General features: G+C 36.6%; 2 protein-coding genes across 13 annotated transcripts in view; both read right to left on the bottom strand.

Annotated features, from left to right (window-relative positions):
* The window catches only part of LOC146917239 (TMV resistance protein N-like), a 36829-nt gene extending 31499 nt beyond the window's left edge, over nucleotides 1-5330 (bottom strand). For 3 of the 12 annotated variants that reach the window (XR_015015508.1, XR_015015507.1, XR_015015509.1), the window contains exons 1-8: nucleotides 4696-5330; nucleotides 3358-4459; nucleotides 2979-3194; nucleotides 2159-2881; nucleotides 1459-2071; nucleotides 1290-1343; nucleotides 707-869; nucleotides 511-608 (exon numbers count right to left, since the gene is read on the bottom strand). Coding sequence is in view for 4 of the 12 variants with exons in the window: in XM_085719034.1 (XP_085575160.1) it covers nucleotides 1333-1343; nucleotides 1459-2071; nucleotides 2159-2881; nucleotides 2979-3194; nucleotides 3358-4459; nucleotides 4696-5168 (3138 nt within the window). In the remaining 8 variants the exon portion in view is untranslated. Of the gene's footprint in view, nucleotides 1-184; nucleotides 870-1289; nucleotides 1344-1458; nucleotides 2072-2158; nucleotides 2882-2978; nucleotides 3195-3357; nucleotides 4460-4695 lie in introns of those variants that run through there. The other 9 variants (XR_015015512.1, XR_015015511.1, XR_015015514.1 and 6 more) reach the window with 5 other exon arrangements.
* Nucleotides 1-21810, bottom strand: part of LOC146917238 (TMV resistance protein N-like) — a 66778-nt gene that overhangs the window by 34779 nt on the left and 10189 nt on the right. The gene's annotated exons all lie outside the window — the stretch shown is intronic.

Genomic DNA, 21810 nt, shown 5'->3' with positions numbered 1-21810 from the left:
AGTTCAAAAAATGGACTTCAATCACTAGTTATAACGTATATATGCGGAAACATATAAGTGGAGTTTTGTCCTATATCCGTACTTTATTTTCATGTCTCGAGTTGCTGTTAATGCCAAAGTAGTAAATAGCGTAACTTTAATCAATTGTTGTCGAAGTCAAAAACAATAGCAACAACTTAAAATATAGAAACTAAACAGCAGACACATTTCATTATAAATTTTTTAGTATAGAACAAGTCTTCTCATTCCATTATAGTTTAGAAACCATGGAAAGATATATCTATAGTCCTTTCTAGTTCTACCAAATATCTATGTCAGAACACAAAATAGCGATTGTTTTTGCCACATTTTTGAAAAGAGGGAACATTTTGTGATCATTACAGAAATAATCTAAACACAAGTTCGAACGAAAGAAAATACGTCCAGCTGCAGAAGGATCACATGAAATGTTCAATTCATACCCAATGTGGTAACATCAAAGTACAACTGAGCTGCAAAGCATATGATTACCTGATTCCCTTTCGAGCAACGCACGGATTTTGTGGTGTGAACCAACTCTAGACATCTCTTATGACAATGCAAAAAGAAAGGCCGCTACAAATGGTTTCCTGACAAATGTAGAAATGTATTACTTTGGTATAATAATCAATTTCTTTTTCAGATTATGATTAAAAGCATTTATTCTTTAAAAGTATAAGAAACTTACTTGAAACAACATTAATCTTGGATCTGTTCAATTTCTTAGATGCTGTGTGAAAGTGGCCAACTTCCACCACACCTTTTAAAAGTTCTGGACTAAAGGGGTATAGCTGGAGGCCGCGAGAGATGGATTCCCAAACTTTCATCAGACTTGATTGCTTCTGATGCCTCTGAATCATCCTTATGTAATAGTTAGATAAAAACATGTGCCATTAGTTAGATGAGATATGAGATACAAGTTCCAATTTGAATCATAATTAATGAGATCAATACAAGTTTATGAAACGTGTATAGTTATGGTAAGACAATCTACTTGTTGACCTTTAAGCACTTGCAAACTCAGAACTTTCATTTCGAAATTTTGAAGCATCAACACAGTGATGGATACCAAACTAGACACCGACACTGATTCATTGACATTGGTAGTACTTTGAGATAATAATATATTTTAATAGTATTACATGTATCGGTGTGTTACATCATGTCTCATGGTTTAAGAAACTTCTACAGCAAGAAACATTGAATTTGTAACTGACTATATACAGAAATTAATCAACATTTATACAAAGTATAAACAGCAAAGCACAAACCTGCAATGTTGAGATTGAGAGAATAACAAGAAGACGGTTAACGTTATGATGGACCTAAACCAAGGAATGTACCCAACATCTTTCTTACATCTTGTGCACTGCTTAATATTTCAATCTCATCCGTGTACCCCAAGACCTAAACTTACATCCGTGTTGCTTTATGATGGACCTACACTAAGGAATGTACCCCAAGTCTTTCTATTATTAGGATTGCTCAATATTACATCCTCCTCCGTGTCACTAAAACCCTCCTCCTCCTCCTCCTCCCCTTTCTCTAAAACTCCCACTTCCACCAATCTTTGCTTTTTTTGAGGAGGCATAAATTGTGATAATGAAGGATCAATGAATCTCACACCCCCCTCCGCGTTGCTTTTCTCCTTCCACACGTGGATTCCCATTTGCGTATTTTCGAGTATCTCTTCCTCATCGTACCACCAATAACCGGCCCCCAACTTAAACTCCACATGGATCCATTCATTTTTCAAAAGTCTTTCACCGAGTTCATTATCTTCTTCCAATTTTATATGCAACAAAGTTGCATGGCCATCCAACAAAGTATCATTGACCACTATCTCTTTTTCATATCCATCCACAAAGAATTTGACTGTTGGGAAGAAGTAGTTCTGACGAATAATAATAATAATAGTAAAACTAATAGAAGGGAGTTCTTTATCAAACCAGAAAGAAATTGTCTTCCCCCTGCTTTGGTGCTCAAACCAATCAGGAATCCTTTCCGTTGTGTTTGGGAATAGAAAATGGGTGCATCCAGACTCATGTAGTTTCTGTTAGTTTATATAAAAAGAATAATAATTACACTATGAACTGAAATACTACATGTCAAATACTAGTGCAATAAAAAAACAACAAACCTGACTCATTAACATTCTTATACTTGAGGAACTCAATGAATAACACTCGCCTGCAAAAAGCCTTTCAAGATTTGGTGGAATCCCTCTAATTTCCTCAAGAGCCTTGCAGAACTTCAAATAAAGATGCTTAAGATGGTGACATTCACTAAGGCACTCAGGAAGAATTGTGAAATTATTGTTCTTCGATAAGTCTAGAAATGTCACATTAACAAACCACTTGAGAAGTATTGGGAGACATTCATTTGAGAGGTTGTTGTCTGTGAGGTCAAGATGTTCCACATTTGAAAACACTATTGAATTCATTTTATCATTATATTTTGGGAACCTGAGCTTTCCCCCTCCAGATATTGTTAACCGTTGAAGTTCACTGAAATTTTGAAATGAATATGGCAATTCTTCTATGGAAGTACAATCTATATTGATATCTTTTATATTTGTCATCTTGCATAATAATTCTGGAAAATTCTTGAGACTCAAACAGTGAGAGATATAGAATTTCTTAAGAGAGGGAAGCTGTAAGGGTGGAAAATGCTCAAGCTTGCTGCAACCATGTGCATTTAAGATTTCAAGTTTATTTAGGTGTCCAATCGAGTTGTGAATTGTAATTAAACAACCACAATATCGAAAGGAGCACTTTTCTAGATTTGGAAGACCTGAGACATCGGGTATATGGGTTAAATATGGAGAATAGTCAAATGTCAAGACTTTCATATAGTTGAACTCCTACATAAAAAAACAAATAAATAAGTTGAAATTAAAATTATAATCTAATAGTGAATTATCAATATACACAATTGAAAAATGAAGTTATTTCACTTGCCTTGCTCGAAATACAAGATAGAGACTTCAAAGGACAATCTGTCCATTTCCAATATCTCAAACTACTTGGAAGATACCCAGGACCACTAGAAAAGTTACCATATTCAAAGATAAGTGTTTTGAGATTTGTCATATTCTTGCAAGCCATTCCATCCCACTCTATTTCTCTTCCCCTTAAATCAGATTTGAAATATATCATTTCAATATTCCCTGTTCCCTTTTAACAAAATAAAAAAAGAATAAATCGCAATACGAATATTATATAGAGTAATATACACGTAATTAAATGAATAAAAAACACTAGTATGAGGTGGCAGGATGATCAAAGTCGTGGCTAAAGCTAAAACAAAAAATTGTTCTTAAATATTAGTTTTGCTTACCGTATTATCTCTTAAAACGTTAGCTATATCATCGTGAAACCACAACCTACTGCGTTCTCCAGGCTTGTTAGGAGATTCTTGTCGAACGACTTCTTTACCCATGTCCTCTATCAAGTCATGTAAGGTCACATAAGTATCATATTCCCAATGGCCTATAAGAGATTTTTCAGCCAACACTCCAACATGATGTTCTATGCAATGGCCATAATGAGCATGAAGTATTTCCCTGACTTCTGTCCATGTACGCCCTTTTAAGCAACAAGCAATGTCTAGAAAGACACTCTGATCCTTTTCCTCCAAAGCATCATAGCTTACTCTAAGTATCCTTTGAATCTCTTTATTGGGAATCTTTTCATACTCATCTAATGTACGCTTCCAATCTTCTACCTTCCTTCCAAACAAATTGCCCCCTATTGTTACTATTGCTAAGGGAAGGCCAGATGCATAAGTAACTACACGGTGTAAAATCTCCTCATAACTTGAAGGAACTTTGTCATTTTTAAAAGCCATTCGCCTCAACAATTCAAGAGCTTCTGTCTCATTCAACCCTTCTACTGCATGTGTACTTGTAATCCCATGACAGGCTAGTAAGTGTTTATCACGAGTGGTAATGATGACTCTGCTTCCAGGACCGAACCAATCAAATTCTCCAGCCAAAGCCTCTAGCTGCTCCAGTTTGTCAACATCGTCAAGAATCAAAAGAATCTTCTTTCTAGATAGTCTTTCCTTAATGATTGGAATTCCCTCACTAACATGATCTAACTTAATTTCAGATCCAGTTGTTTTTAAAAGGAGCTTCTCTTGGAGATGTTTCATGTTATTTTTAGCTGAATTCTCTCTCACATCGTGAAGAAAACATACACCTTCAAACTGATCAGCAACAAAATTAAAAACTGCTTTTGCAAGTGTTGATTTACCCATGCCTCCAGTACCAAAAAGTCCTACCATGCGGACCTCATCCTTAGCGCCCATGTCAAGAAGCAATTTCACTTGTTGTATTCGGGACTGTAATCCAACAGGGTATTTGGCTACGTTTAAAAAAACATGATTGATATTGTTGGAAATGTCTTCGACTATCTTCTCAATAAACTTGTATTCATATCTATTCATGTCCAATAAGATAAGTTAGAACATACACTACAATCAAAATTACATCCATCTATTGAGAAAATATTATGCAATTCTAACTTTTTTGAAATATAAATAACTTCCACTTGTTTTAAAAACATTAATAGAAAATGTGTTCCTATTTAAGCTTTAAGGTTAGATTATTTAGGCATAAAAATTAAAGAAATAAATTATAAAAAGGAAAAACAAGATTTAAGTAAAGTGGGGTACCCATGAGGACTATAATGATAGCCGGACAAGTTAGCAGCTTGGGTAAGAGCCATCTTCCATTGACGCAATCGCTCCATGTTTTTCTCGTTATTTTGGAACCTCTCTTCATGCTTAGTAAGATGCTCACCATAACTCCCACTCTGATGTCGTATGTGAGTAGGTTCTACATCATAGAAAACGGGCAATACTAAGCAACTCTTTGTCTTGTAGCAGTGAATGATGTGGACAAGTTCGTCCAAACAAAATGAAGAAGATGCATAGTTGGCAGAAAATATGGGAATAAAAATCCTAGATTCTTCGATGGCCTTGACAAGTGATGGTGTGATTTCATCTCCTCTTTCAAGATCATTATCATCCATGAAAGTACGAATTCCCTTGTCAATAAGAGCCTTATAGAGATTACCCGTAAAATTGTTGCGAGTGTCACTGCCCCTGAAATTGAGGAACACTCGGGATGGTGATTGCATAGCCATGAGAATTAAAAGAAGTTGGATGAACAAAGACTTTGAAAATGAAGAATATGAATGAGTAATTTGTGTGACAGAAGAGGTGGATTCTTTAAAACAAGGAGAAAACTAATGACAAAAATAGTATGTGAAACTTGCTTGCAACATCCTATAAGCCGTGTTGACCAATCACACAAAAAGGAGAAAACTTAAATAAATAAATAAACAAACAAAAAAAAATGGTCTACAAAACTTCCTTGCTACTTCCGTCGTTACCGTTCAACTTTTTGGACAAAACTTAAATAAATAAATAAAACAAGTGATTAAAATAAGTACCGGAACTATCTATCTGTATTACGAGAATCAAAATAAATAAATAAAACGAGTGTTATATAAATAAAGTATGGTGGATGTTCATTAGTCATTGAGCCAAGCATTTAGTTCATTAACACATTTAGTTCTATAAATATGGGACATTTGTAATAGAAACACATACATAATAAATACTAAGAAAGGTACACAATTCTGCTTTGATTTATTTATTCTTCTTTGATATATTTTAATATGCATATAAGTTTACCTTTTGCATCGATGATAATTGGTTATACTGCTAAAATACTATAAATTGAAATCAAAGCCTAAGTGATACATATGTGGCTATTTGTTATTTAAATCGTATGTTTTAATATGTGTATTCTAGATGTTTGTTTTCGATCTTATATGCCTTGTGGATAATTGAATTGGTTAATCAATCAATAGTATATATGTAAAGTAAAGTTTTTTATGCCACGTGTCAATAGTATATATATAAAGTAAGGTTTTTTTATGCCACGTGTCACTTCCACATTCATTCTCAATATTTTTATTATTTTTTCTATTTTTAAAAACCAATATTTTATTTAACAAATATCTCAACAATCTTTTGATCTTACGCACTCAATATTTTTATTTTTATTGAATTTCTAATATTTTATGTAGCAGAAATATCTCAACAAACTACAGATCAATCAATCAATCAATAGTATATATTTAAAGTAAGTTTTTTATGCCATGTGTCACTTCCACATTCATTCTCAATATTTTTATTATTTTTTCTATTTTTAAAAACTAATATTTTATTTAACATAAATATCTCAACAAACTTTTGATCTTATGAACTAGATATTTTTTTTTGAATTTTTATTGAATTTCTAATATTTTATGTAGCAGAAATATCTCAACAAACTACACATCAATCAATCAATCAATGTCAATCAATTAGAGAGTAAAATTCTAACTCATTCACATATGAGCTATTACCAAGGAATGCATTTACAACTAGCTGACAAACTGTTTCGAATACTACCCGATTGAGGCCAAGATCAAGAGAAATTTGGAGGGCTTGTTGTATGGTTGTAGCTTCACATTCAGCTGCAGTTGGGATAGAGGGAAAAACCATTGAGTGAGCTTGGATAAGTTGTCCAAGGCTGTCTCGAAAGTAAATACCAACACCAAATTTTCCTTCAGCTTCAAAAAGGGCACAATCAACGTTACACTTGATCCAATCCGTCGGTGGTTTAGACCATACTGGAGTAGTAGGCTGCACATTATCGTTGGGACGGTTGCACCACTTGAAGTCTCAAACAATATCCAATGCTATGACACAAGATGTGTTTGCATTGACTGTTTTTGCTCCCATAAACAAGCATTACGCGCGCGTCAAATACTCCATAAGATAGCTACAAATCTAGCATAATTTTCTGCCTCAAGCGCTCTAAGTATGGCAAAGATAATAGAGGAAAAACTGCCGCTGGATGTCATATACGGTGCTATCATACCCCACAGATTTGTTGATTTCCAACAATCAATAGCAAACTTACAATGCATAAATAAGTGCATTTCATCTTCTAGGTCGTTATTATTGCATGTCACACAAGTTGAGTGGCAAGGTACTCCACGACCTTGCAAATTAGACTGTGTAGGTAAACAGTTACGAAGCAATCTCCAACAAAAGTGCTTGATTTTAGGTAGAACATGCAGTGTCCATATCAACTTCCAATCGCCCGAGACATGATAGTTTGATCGTTGGTCTGAAATACTCAAACACATCTTGTAGGCAGATTTGACTGTGTATGAGTCATTAGAAGAGGCATTCCAAATAATAGTATCAGAATCAGTTTGAGAGTGCAAAGGTAACTTACAAATATCAGATGTATCTTGTGTGTTCATGATAGAAGCAATAAAGTCTCGATTCCAAGTGTTGGTTGCTGGGTTGAAAAGCTGGGAGACAGTCATGTTGGTAAGATTACTTGCCGGTGTCGTGAAAGGCCGCAAATTCTGACGAGTGCGGATCCAAGGGTCTTTCCAGACATTAATATCGTTACCGTCACCAATTTTCCACCTATAGCCAAGAGATAACATCAGAATAGTGCTCCATATACTCCTCCACGTGAAACTTGGACTATGACCAATAGTGGCGCCCAAAAAACCGCTTCTAGGGAAATATTTAGCTTTGAGAACTCTCGTGAGGAGAGAGGAAGAGTTTGTGATGAGCTTCCATCCTTGTTTACCTAGCATGGCAAGGTTAAAACCTTCAAGGTCACGAAAATTAAGATCACCTTGATCCTTACAAGCAGTCATCTTATCCCAATTTAACCAATTAATACTTCGACCTCCATTCTTCTTCGAACCCTAATAAAATGAATTCATCATGCGCTCTATTTCTTCCCCAAAAGTGGTAGGGAGTAGAAAAGCGCTCTGTTGGAACAAAATGTGTTTAACAATGAACCTTAAAGAGTTTTGATGATAACAAGGTATTAAAAATTGTAAATTGGACTAGCTAATATTTGTTCAAGTGTACAAGACCACAACTATATTTTCACATCATTAATTGGTTCTGAATGAGCAAATAAAGAGTAAATGAAATCAACGGAATTGAAGCTTAGACGCTCCTGAAGGCAATATGCTCCTGAAGAGAAAAAGCGCTCCTGAAGTCAAGCTGCTCCTGAAGAGAGTAAAGTGCTCCTGAAGACTAAAGCGCTCCTGACGGAATAGTGCTCCTGAAGATTAGTGCTCCTGAAGACTAGAGGTCCAGAAGCACCACGTCATCATCAGAAGCTACATTATCAGAAGCTGCCTCATTAGAAGCCATTTCACCAGAAGCTGAAGATCAACTGAATTTGAGAAATTCAAGGATTCAAGAGTTGTGTCATGGATCGAAATTCATCAAAGGACAGCAAAAGATTAGTGGAATTTTGCAACGGTCATTTCAAAGGTGTTTGAAGGCATGTGCTTGCAATTTGGACGAAAGCGTTGACATTGTATTATTGTACGAACTGTACAACCACCTTCTCCACTACTCTGTTTTGTGTCCACGCTACAAGACAAGAAAACAGCTCCAGAATACGGCTTCGCCTGCAATGATGTTCCTTTGGATAAGGAATGGATTTCAAATTTGTTCTTCATAGGACAACAACCAAATCAGGCAAAAGATCATTGGTGAAAGATCAAGCTTCAACAACGACTCTTTGATGTGCTGGCAATTTCACAACATCTCCTTCACACCTCTATATAAAGGAGTGAAGACTTAGAGATTTGGCAAAGTTGAACGAAAGACTCACAGCATTTTTACAAGTGCCAAACTTGTAACACCCCGTTCTCCCAACAACGTAATATTAATTATTATAATCAGAGTAAACCATACAACGGAGTGTCACACTGCTAATCAAAATTTCATAAATAGAAAATAGCTATTTATTTAAATCAACATTTAAAATATATCCAAAACTGCAGCGGAATAATTCTTTAGGAAATACAATTTCAACCAAATCCAACATAAAGGAAAATCTTGGCACAAAGGCCTCAACGTAATCAACATTATTTTCAACAACGATAAACTCCATTATTAAGTCTTTTCCCAAAAATATGATACATAAAAGAAATGAAGAAAACGAAAACATTCGCGATGAATCCCCATCCTAATATGTATCAGAGCCCTAGACACTTGAGCCAACCAACCTACAAGCCATCATTACCTGCAAGTTACCCATACGAAGGGCAACATTTTCAAGCAGAAGGGGTGAGAAACTTATCCAATAATAATAATATATAATTCATCAAATTAATGAAAGCAACAACATATCACACCATACATCATTAATAATGTATATAAAGAATACATATAGCAATAACATAATTATTTTCCGCAACAAAGAGCAGCAACAACAACAACTTCATTATCAACAACTACACCGACAACTCGACAATGCTACAACGGCAACAACAATTCGACAATGCGACAACGACAACAACTAATGTATCATGCAGGTGGTACCAATCTACGCGCGTTGAATGCTAAGCATTCCAGGGCATAAGCCCCCAACAATTTGGATGGTTAAAGCATCCCAGGGCATAAGCCCCCAACAGGTGAATTATAAACATTCCAGGGCATAAGCCCCCAACGGGTTGAATGATGAACATTCCAGGGCATAAGCCCCCAACATATGTGAGTATGCAAATGGACTCAACTTGTGTATATCAACATACAACTTCAACAGCGACTACAACAACAACATATGTGCCTAAAACAATTATGACACACTCCCCAACTTCGACATCAGATGATACAACGACATCAACAACGGAAATCAACAACATAGCATATATATAAATCAATTACATTCATCTCAAAGTCTAAAACATCCCCCAAAAGCAATTAAGTTTTGATCAATAGAACATAAGTCAAATATCCATAAAACACCTCAACTAAATCCCTAACACTTAAGTTTGAAGTTGGGAAACCAACCATAAGTTTTTGGACTAACTTGGGATCAGTTATTCTAAGTTTTCTTAAAATTTTCTGAAGGCCCACTTGGACTATTTCCATCATAACTCAAAATCTACAAATAATTTTCTAGTCACTCCAAAGCCATTAGAAAGCTAACTCAATTATCTACAACTTTTATGTTTACACCGAAAGCTAATTCAAAACAGAAACGGGTGAAAAAGACGCAAGAACGTGAAACAGGGAAAGCTGTTAAATCGGAGTACGATTTGGAAAATCGGAGTACGATTTTCTGGGTCAAAATTTGCATTTTCATTCGTAAATAATCGGAGCACCATTTGGCAAAATCTGAGCACGATTTAGCACAAGCTGTTACGATTTTTGCACCATTTCTCACCCCAAAACCCAAATTTTGATCCCCTAATCACCCAAAATGAATTAGAAACATGTTTACAGGTTTATTAGACAACATAGGGGATAAAACAACATATAATCATGCAATTCAACAACAAGTTTCATCATAATTCATCATCTAACATAACTTCTCAAACCCAAAAACCAAGAACAACAAATTCATCAATTTTCAAATTATATATTATGATTATTGAAAGGAATCCCACCCTTACCTTATCTCAGCAATTTCTACAGCAAAAACGGTTGAATTCTCTCTTCCTAGCTCTTCTCCTAGCTTTCTCTTGGTTCTTCTCCTCTTTCTCTCCAAAAACCAGTTTTTCTAATATTTGTACGTGAAAATGTTTCTATCTCTTTTTCTTTCTTTTACTCCCAAAAATATAACTCTTTTCTTTTCTCACTTAACTCCCTTAATTTCTATTTAATTTCTACTTAATTCCCATTAACCAAAAATAAATACTAATTCTACCTATTTCTATTTCTCCTATTATTTCCACAAATAATAAAACCACATTCATTTAAATAATACACAACTCCATGAATCATATAATAAAATAGCATCACACCATATATCACATAAAAATCATATAATATATATATTTCACATAAAATCAAAAAATATATAACAAATAAAGTCATATAAAATATTCACCCATCTACTAAAAATAATAGAATAAAAATGGGGCGTTACAACTCTCCCCAACTTATAGAATTTCGTCCTCGAAATATTACCTCAAGCAAACAACTCAGGATATGACTCCTGCATCTTACTCTCCAACTCCCATGTAAGACTTTCACCAGTTGCTCCTCCCCAAACAACTCTCACTAGAGGTATCTCTTTGCCTCTCAACGTCTTCACCTTGCGATCATCAATCCTCAAAGGTAAAGTCTCCACCGTAAGGTTGTCTCTAACTTGCACATCATCCCTAGGAATAACATGTGAAGGATACATACTTCCGAAGTTACGACACATGAAACACATCATGCAAGTTCGAAAGATGTGGTGGCAAACCAACTCTATAAGCCACCGTACCAATTCTCTCAGATATCTGATAAGGACTAATAAACTTTGGAGTCAACTTCTTGGACTTCAAAGCACGACCCACACCGGTCATAGGAGTGACTCTCAAAAACACATGGTCACCCTCTTGAAACTCAAGGTCTTTCCTACGCTTGTCATGATAACTCTTCTGTCGACTCTGCGACTCTTTCATATGCTCTCTTATCATCTTGACCTTCTCCGCAGTCTGCTGAACTATTTCAGGCCCCAACACAACACTTTCACCCGACCCAAACCAACATAAAGGGGTCCTACACCTTCGACCATATAAAGCTTCGAAAGGTGCCATACCAATACTCGAATGGTAACTATTGTTGTACGTGAACTCTATCAACGGTAGGTGACAATCCCAAGCTCCACCTTGCTCAAGTACACACACCCTCAACAAATCTTCTAATGATTGAATCGTTCTTTCCGACTGACCATCTGTTTGCGGATGATAAGCCGAACTCAACTTCAACTGAGAGCCCAAAGCTTCTTGCAAGCTCTTCCAAAATCTCGAAGTGAACCTCAGATCTCTATCCGACAGAATACTCGATGGGACACCATGCAACTTCACAATATTATGAATATAAATCTCCCCCAACTGAGCTACTGAATAAGTGATATTAATCGGAATAAAGTGTGCCGACTTCGTCAATCTATCGACAACAACCCAAATGGCATCATGCCCTCCTTGAGAGTTTGGTAAACTCGTCACAAAGTCCATGGAGATGCTATCCCATTTCCATTCTGGCACATCTAATGGTGTCAACAAACCAGCAGGCTTCTGATGTTTAACTTTCGATTTCTAACAAGTCAAGCACGCATAAACAAATTGTGCGACATCACGCTTCAACCCAGACCACCAAAATAGTTTCTACAAGTCATGGTACATCTTTGTAGCTCCCGGATGGATACTCAAGCTACTTCTGTGACTTTCTTCTAAAATCAACTTTTTCAATTCATTATTATAAGGGATACAAATCCTGCCTCAGAATCTCAACACTCCTTGATCATCAACCTGAAAATCACCATCAGCAGTCTGATTACTAGCAGCCATCAAGTCTACAAATTTCACATCAACTTCCTGGGCTTCTTTGATACTCTTCAAGAAATCATTATTAATTTTCAACATACCCAACTGTACACTCTGAGGTGTCAATTCACAAACAAGACTTAAGTCTCTAAACTGTTCCAGCAATTCAAATTCTTTCACCATCATAGCCGACATGTGCAACGTTTTCCTACTCAAGGCATCTGCTGTAACGCCCGTCTTAACTATTTAATTAATTTGATGAAGTTTAGAATATATTTATAAATATATGCTTATATGATTTATGATTTGAGTAATTTATATGATTTATGATTTGAGTAAGTTATATGATTTATGAATGAATTATGTGGAGTATTTGATGTTGTGAAGTTGTTATGTTGGTGTGACTTATTTTATTATTAAATAAAATAAGATATTAGAAATAAAATAAAAATATTAGAAGTTGGGCTGTGAGGTGAAAAGAGTAAGTTTATAGGTGAGATGAGTAATAAGGGTAAATAAATAATACAGACATAAGTGGGAAACGTTTTTACGTGAAACGCTTTTGGATAAAAGGGAGGAGAAAAGTCAGAAGAGGAGAACCAAAGGGAGAGGCTATCGATTCTGCAATTACAAGGTAAGGGTGAGACTAATTCTCAATATTATTAAGAGTATGATTCTATAGGATGAATTTAGCAGGATTAGATTAGGTTTTGGTGAGAATTGGGAATTAGGTTTAAGACCGAATATGATGATTGATTCATGAAAAGATGTTAGGTTGATGTTAAATTAGTGTACAGAACTTAGATACACCATAAGATGATAATTAGATGTTGAATTGAGGTTAGAATTAGGAGATTAAGTGAAAAGTTGGAATTTTTAGGTTTCTGGCCGTACTGACATTCATCGCTCGCACCTGCGAGCAAGAACACTCGCATCTGCGAGCTAGAACCCAGAACTCGCAACTGCGAGCAACACAACTCGCAACTGCGAGTGACCTGTGAGCTCGCAACTGCGAGCAGAATAACTCGCCACTGCGAGTAAATACGTAGGAACCCAGAATGCACACTTTGCTCGCCATTGCGAGTGAAGTTACTCGCCACTGCGAGTTAGGCTGTTAGTTGCCCAAAATTGTCCCGATGCGATCCTTTCGCATGTGTAGTCTTGAGATGACCTTAGAAGTAAGTTAGAGAGCTGTTTAGGATGCTTTCATAAGCTCCAGAAGTCTGTTATGGTGACTGGAATTAGAAGTGTTGCTGCATGAATGCTATAATGATATTTTATGATATTTATATTGATGTAATTAATTCTTTATGTGAATGTTAACACATTCAAGCGTTGTTAATTGTTGTATGTTGCTGCTGTTTTCTGTTGTCGACTGTTAATGTCTTGAGGTTGCATGAGTCGGTCTATGTTGTTGGAATTTAAGAAGTTGTCCATGATTATGAGTCGTATGAGTTGTACACGTCGTTGTCTAAGTTGTTGGAAGTTGAGTTCATTGCATACTCATTAAAGTTGGGGGCTTTAGGCCCGGCAGCCTTTGTGCTCATTAAAGTTGGGGGCTTTAGGCCCGGCAGCCTTTGTGCTCATTAAAGTTGGGGGCTTTAGGCCCGGCAGCCTTTGTGCTCACACGTTGAAGAGCCTTTTATGCTCATTTGTTGTTGATTGGTACCACATGCATTTGCATATCAAGAAGTTTCATGATGTTTAAGTTGTCAAGTTGTTGTCGAGTTGATAGAGTTGCATGGTCAAAGATGAGTTGTGTCGTCAAGCTGAGTGTTAAGTTGATTATGATTTGTGATGAAAATTAGTAATGATATTTGATGATTGTATTTGTTATGACATGAAAAATATACTGATTGTTAACTGTTGACATGTTATTAATGTTTAAGTTGTTAAATGCATTTTATTGGATTATATGCTTAATGTATTGATTATGAAATCTCACCCCTTCTGCGTATATGTTGCCTCGACCGTGGGTAATGTGCAGGTAATAAAGATTAGAGGCGTTCATGAGTGGACTCTCAGTTGGTGTCTAGGTGCTCTGATACATAACGGGATGGGGGCTTGCTTTTACTTCTATTCCTTACGTGTCTCTTTTATGAACTAATTTATGAGATTTTCCAATAAGGCCTGCGTGCCAAGACTCTTAGATGTTGAACTATTTTCCGCTGCAGTAGTTAAGATTTTTCATGATGTTGAATTTGAAGGATAATTATGATTATCCATTTTATGATTTAAAAGAAGTATGTGACATTCCGTTGTGATCAAAATACTCTGATTTTAAATGAAATTTTTATGTTGGGAAAACGGGGTGTTACAATTGGTATCAGAGCAGGTCGGTCCGTCCGGCCAAGTAGATGAGTCGATGTGTCGTTTTACAGTTTTGTACTGTATTTGAGTTGTCCTGTTGTTGTTTGTTGGTTAACCCTTTGTATGGTCTGGTTGGAGTACAACCATGTCCATATTAATTGTTTTAGTAAGTCGGTGCGTTTCTCTTCTGCTGAAGAGGAAAGTGGAGCAGAATTTTTGTCTACTAAGCAGCTGAAGCAATTAGAACGCGATGGGATCTTGATGTTTTCCTTGATGGCATCCTTATCATTGGAGAATCAAGCAGTGATTGATAAGTTGCAAGTGGTGTGTGATTTTCCTGAAGTTTTCCCTGATGAAATCCCTGATGTACCACCGGAAAGAGAAGTTGAATTTTCTATTGACCTTGTTCCGGGAACGAAGCCTGTGTCTATGACACCTTACCGTATGTCAGCTTCTGAGTTGGCTGAGTTGAAGAAACAGTTGGAGGATTTGCTAGATAAGAAGTTCATTAGACCGAGTGTTTCACCTTGGGGAGCGCCGGTATTGTTGGTTAAGAAGAAAGATGGAAGTATGAGGTTGTGCATTGATTATCGACAACTGAATAAAGTAACTATAAAGAATAGATATCCACTTCCTAGAATTGATGATTTGATGGACCAGCTGGTGGGTGCACGTGTGTTCAGCAAGATTGATTTAAGGTCGGGTTATCATCAGATTAAAGTAAAAGATGAAGACATGCAGAAGACGGCCTTTAGGACGCGATATGGTCATTATGAATATAAGGTGATGCCTTTTGGTGTGAGAAACGCGCCTGGCGTGTTTATGGAGTATATGAATCGCATTTTCCATGCATTTTTGGATCGCTTTGTGGTTGTGTTCATCGATGATATTTTGATTTACTCTAAGACAGAAGAAGAACATGCAGAACATTTGAAAATCGTTTTGCAAGTGCTGAAGGAGAAGAAGTTGTATGCTAAATTGTCTAAGTGTGAATTCTGGTTGAACGAGGTAAGTTTTCTGGGCCATGTTATTTCTAGTAGTGGTATTGCAGTTGATCCATCTAAAGTTGAAGCAGTATCACAATGGGAGACTCCTAGGTCAGTTACAGAGATTAGAAGCTTTTTGGGTTTGGCAGGATACTATCGAAGATTTATAGAAGGATTTTCTAAGTTGGCACTTCCGTTAACGCAGTTGACGTGTAAAGGTAAAGCCTTTGTGTGGGATGTTCATTGTGAGAACAGTTTTAATGAATTGAAGAAGCGTTTGACGACGGCTCCAGTTTTGATTTTGCCAAAACCTGATGAACCTTTTGCAGTGTATTGTGATGCGTCCAAATTGGGCTTAGGCGGTGTACTTATGCAAGATGGTAAAGTTGTTGCTTATGCATCAAGACAGTTGAGAACTCATGAACGAAACTATCCTACTCATGACCTTGAATTAGCTGCAGTCGTATTTGTCCTTAAGATCTGGAGACATTACTTGTATGGTTCGAGATTTGAGGTGTTTAGTGATCACAAGAGCTTGAAGTACTTGTTTGATCAGAAGGAATTGAATATGCGACAGCGGCGGTGGCTCGAATTGTTGAAGGATTATGACTTTAGTTTGAATTACCATCCGGGTAAAGCTAATGTTGTTGCGGATGCCTTAAGTAGGAAGAGTTTACATATGTCTGCTATGATGGTGAAGGAATTTGAACTACTTGAACAGTTTAGAGATATGAGCTTAGTTTGTGAAATGTCGTCTCGGAGCGTTAAGTTAGGAATGCTGAAAATTGATAACGATTTCTTGAAAAGTATTAGAGATGCACAGAAGGTTGATGTTAAGTTTGTGGACTTGTTGGTTGCTAGTAATCAAACTGAAGATGGTGACTTTAAAGTCGATAATCAAGGTGTGTTGAGGTTCCGAGGTAGGATTTGTATTCCAGACAATGATGAGATAAAAAGGATGATTCTGGAAGAGAGTCATAGGAGTAGCTTGAGCATTCATCTGGGAGCTACAAAGATGTATCATGATTTAAAGAAGCTGTTTTGGTGGTCAGGATTGAAACGTGATGTGGCACAATTTGTGTACTCTTGTTTGGTTTGTCAGAAGTTGAAGGTAGAGCATCAGAAACCCGCTGGGTTGATGACACCGTTAGATGTACCAGAATGGAAATGAGATAGTATATCCATGGATTTTGTGACGAGTTTGCCAAATACTCCTAAAGGGAATGACGCAATTTGGGTGATTGTTGACAGATTGACGAAGTCGGCACACTTCCTTCCGATCAATATTAGTTTTCCTGTGGCTCAGTTGGCAGATATTTATATTCGAGACATTGTCAAGCTGCATGGTGTTCCCTCGAGCATTGTATCAGATAGAGACCCACGATTTACTTCTAGATTTTGGAAGAGTTTGCAAGAGGCTTTAGGTTCTAAGTTGAGATTGAGTTCGGCTTATCATCCTCAGACAGATGGTCAGTCGGAAAGAACGATTCAGTCACTTGAGGATTTGTTGAGAGTATGTGTGCTTGAGCAAGGTGGAACTTGGGATAGTCATCTTCCGTTGATAGAGTTCACTTATAACAACAGCTATCATTCCAGTATTGGGATGGCACCTTTCGAGGCTTTGTATGGTCGGAGGTGTAGGACTCCGTTGTGTTGGTTTGAGACAGGTGAAAGTGTGGTTCTAGGACCAGAAATTATTCAACAGACTACTGAGAAGGTGAAAATGATTCAAGAGAAGATGAAAGCGTCGCAGAGTCGACAGAAGAGTTACCATGATAAGCGTAAGAAAGACCTTGAGTTTCAAGAGGGAGACCATGTGTTCTTGAGAGTTACTCCAACGACCGGGGTTGGCCGTGCATTGAAGTCAAAGAAGTTGACTCCAAAGTTTATTGGTCCTTATCAGATATCAGAGAGAATTGGCACGGTGGCATACAGAGTTGGCTTACCACCGCATTTATCAAATTTGCATGATGTGTTTCATGTGTCGCAATTGAGGAAGTATGTTCCAGACCCGTCCCATGTGATTCAGAGTGATGATGTGCAAGTTAGAGACAACCTTACGGTAGAGACCTTACCCTTGAGGATTGATGATCGCAAGATGAAGACGTTGAGAGGCAAGGAGATTCCTCTAGTGAGAGTTGTTTGGAGTGGAACGACTGGTGAAAGCCTGACATGGGAGCTAGAGAGTAAGATGATGGAGTCTTATCCAGAGTTGTTTTCTTGAGGTAAATTTTCGAGGACGAAAATTCTATAAGTTGGGGAGAGTTGTAACGCCCGTCTTAACTATTTAATTAATTTGATGAAGTTTAGAATATATTTATAAATATATGCTTATATGATTTATGATTTGAGTAATTTATATGATTTATGATTTGAGTAAGTTATATGATTTATGAATGAATTATGTGGAGTATTTGATGTTGTGAAGTTGTTATGTTGGTGTGACTTATTTTATTATTAAATAAAATAAGATATTAGAAATAAAATAAAAATATTAGAAGTTGGGCTGTGAGGTGAAAAGAGTAAGTTTATAGGTGAGATGAGTAATAAGGGTAAATAAATAATACAGACATAAGTGGGAAACGTTTTTACGTGAAACGCTTTTGGAAAAAAGGGAGGAGAAAAGTCAGAAGAGGAGAACCAAAGGGAGAGGCTATCGATTCTGCAATTACAAGGTAAGGGTGAGACTAATTCTCAATATTATTAAGAGTATGATTCTATAGGATGAATTTAGCAGGATTAGATTAGGTTTTGGTGAGAATTGGGAATTAGGTTTAAGACCGAATATGATGATTGATTCATGAAAAGATGTTAGGTTGATGTTAAATTAGTGTACAGAACTTAGATACACCATAAGATGATAATTAGATGTTGAATTGAGGTTAGAATTAGGAGATTAAGTGAAAAGTTGGAATTTTTAGGTTTCTGGCCGTACTAACATTCATCGCTCGCACCTGCGAGCAAGAACACTCGCATCTGCGAGCTAGAACCCAGAACTCGCAACTGCGAGCAACACAACTCGCAACTGCGAGTGACCTGTGAGCTCGCAACTGCGAGCAAAATAACTCGCCACTGCGAGTAAATACGTAGGAACCCAGAATGCACACTTTGCTCGCCATTGCGAGTGAAGTTACTCGCCACTGCGAGTTAGGCTGTTAGTTGCCCAAAATTGTCCCGATGCGATCCTTTCGCATGTGTAGTCTTGAGATGACCTTAGAAGTAAGTTAGAGAGCTGTTTAGGATGCTTTCATAAGCTCCAGAAGTCTGTTATGGTGACTGGAATTAGAAGTGTTGATGCATGAATGCTATAATGATATTTTATGATATTTATATTGATGTAATTAATTCTTTATGTGAATGTTAACACATTCAAGCGTTGTTAATTGTTGTATGTTGCTGCTGTTTTCTGTTGTCGACTGTTAATGTCTTGAGGTTGCATGAGTCGGTCTATGTTGTTGGAATTTAAGAAGTTGTCCATGATTATGAGTCGTATGAGTTGTACACGTCGTTGTCTAAGTTGTTGGAAGTTGAGTTCATTGCATACTCATTAAAGTTGGGGGCTTTAGGCCCGGCAGCCTTTGTGCTCATTAAAGTTGGGGGCTTTAGGCCCGGCAGCCTTTGTGCTCATTAAAGTTGGGGGCTTTAGGCCCGGCAGCCTTTGTGCTCATTAAAGTTGGGGGCTTTAGGCCCGGCAGCCTTTGTGCTCACACGTTGAAGAGCCTTTTATGCTCATTTGTTGTTGATTGGTACCACATGCATTTGCATATCAAGAAGTTTCATGATGTTTAAGTTGTCAAGTTGTTGTCGAGTTGATAGAGTTGCATGGTCAAAGATGAGTTGTGTCGTCAAGCTGAGTGTTAAGTTGATTATGATTTGTGATGAAAATTAGTAATGATATTTGATGATTGTATTTGTTATGACATGAAAAATATACTGATTGTTAACTGTTGACATGTTATTAATGTTTAAGTTGTTAAATGCATTTTATTGGATTATATGCTTAATGTATTGATTATGAAATCTCACCCCTTCTGCGTATATGTTGCCTCGACCGTGGGTAATGTGCAGGTAATAAAGATTAGAGGCGTTCATGAGTGGACTCTCAGTTGGTGTCTAGGTGCTCTGATACGTAACGGGATGGGGGCTTGCTTTTACTTCTATTCCTTACGTGTCTCTTTTATGAACTAATTTATGAGATTTTCCAATAAGGCCTACGTGCCAAGACTCTTAGATGTTGAACTATTTTCCGCTGCAGTAGTTAAGATTTTTCATGATGTTGAATTTGAAGGATAATTATGATTATCCATTTTATGATTTAAAAGAAGTATGTGACATTCCGTTGTGATCAAAATACTCTGATTTTAAATGAAATTTTTATGTTGGGAAAACGGGGTGTTACATCTGCAACCACATTAGCTTTACCCGGATGGTAATTTAAGCCAAAATCATAATCTTTCAACAACTCTAGCCACCTTCTCTGCCTCATATTCAACTCTTTTTGATCAAATAAATATTTCAGACTTTTATGATCACTAAACACTTCAAATATGGAACCGTACAAATAGTGTCCAAATTTTCAACACAAAAACCACAGCAGCCTACTCCAGATCATACGTAGGATAATTCTTCTCATGAATTCTCAACTGTTTAGAAGCATAAGCCACTACTTTACCATCTTGCATCAGCACACCACCCAAGCCCAACTTGGACGCGTCACAATATACAACAAAAGGTTCAAAACAGAAACGGGTGAAAAAGACGCAAGAACGCGAAACAGGGAAAGCTGTCAAATCGGAGTACGATTTGGAAAATCGGAGTACGATTTGGAAAATCGGATTACGATTTTCTGGGTCAAAATTTGCATTTTCATTCGTAAATAATCGGAGCACGATTTGGCGAAATTGGAGCACGATTTGGCACAGGCTGTTACGATTTTTGCACCATTTCTCACCCCAAAACCCAATTTTTGATCCCCTAATCACCCAAAATGAATTAGAAACATGTTTACAGGTTTATTAGACAACATAGGGGATAAAACAACATATAATCATGCAATTCAACAACAAGTTTCATCATAATTCATCATCTAACATAACTTCTCAAACCCTAAAAACCAAGAACAACAAATTCATCAATTTTCAAATTATATATTATGATTATTGAAAGGAATCCCACCCTTACCTTATCTCAACAAATTCTACAGCAAAAACGGTTGGATTCTCTCTTCCTAGCTCTTCTCCTAGCTTTCTCTTGGTTCTTCTCCTCTTTCTCTCCAAAAACCAGTTTTTCTAATGTTTGTACGTGAAAATGTTTCTATCTCTTTTTCTTTCTTTTACTCCCAAAAATATAACTCTTTTCTTTTCTCACTTAACTCCCTTAATTTCTATTTAATTTCTACTTAATTCCCATTAACCAAAAATAAATACTAATTCTACCTATTTCTATTTCTCCTATTATTTCCACAAATAATAAAACCACATTCATTTAAATAATACACAACTCCATGAATCATATAATAAAATAGCATCACACCATATATCACATAAAAATCATATAATATATATATTTCACATAAAATCACATATATATAAGAAATAAAGTCATATAAAATATTCACCCATCTACTAAAAATAATAGAATAAAAATGGGGCGTTACAAAACCTCTGATGGAATTGTTCTGCATTCACTTAGAATTTCTGTGTCTCAAAGTTTTATCTTAGAAATTCTTAAGTTATTGAGTCTGTATCTGATTTGTATTGTGAGCACCTCTGATTGTATATTAAGTGTTCAACCTTAAACAATTTTCTATGTAATTTTCTTTAGTTAGAAGTCTCTTGCAGTTGTGCTTGAGCAGAGAAGTCTCTTGATTGTGTTCTTGAGCATAGGAAGACTCTTGCAAAGTGTGCTTGAGCAAAGGAAGTCTCTTGCTGTGTGCTTGAGCAATTGTAATCAGATATTACATTCTAGTGAACTCTCCTTGGAAGTGCAACGGGGACAGGACTACTTCCGATTTGTGGAAGGAACCTGTATAATTGCTTTGTGTCGTTCTTCTTCTCTCTCACTCTGTTTTATTCCACTGCATTCAGATTCTGATTATCACTTCAGAAGCTGTTTCACTTAGC

This window comes from Medicago sativa, chromosome 6 (assembly GCF_051527215.1).
Source record: "Medicago sativa cultivar Bolivia chromosome 6, Bolivia_mono, whole genome shotgun sequence".
Classification (NCBI taxonomy): Eukaryota; Viridiplantae; Streptophyta; class Magnoliopsida; order Fabales; family Fabaceae; genus Medicago; species Medicago sativa.
Note: the sequence above shows the minus strand (reverse complement) of the source record. Positions and strands in the feature narration are given on the sequence as shown.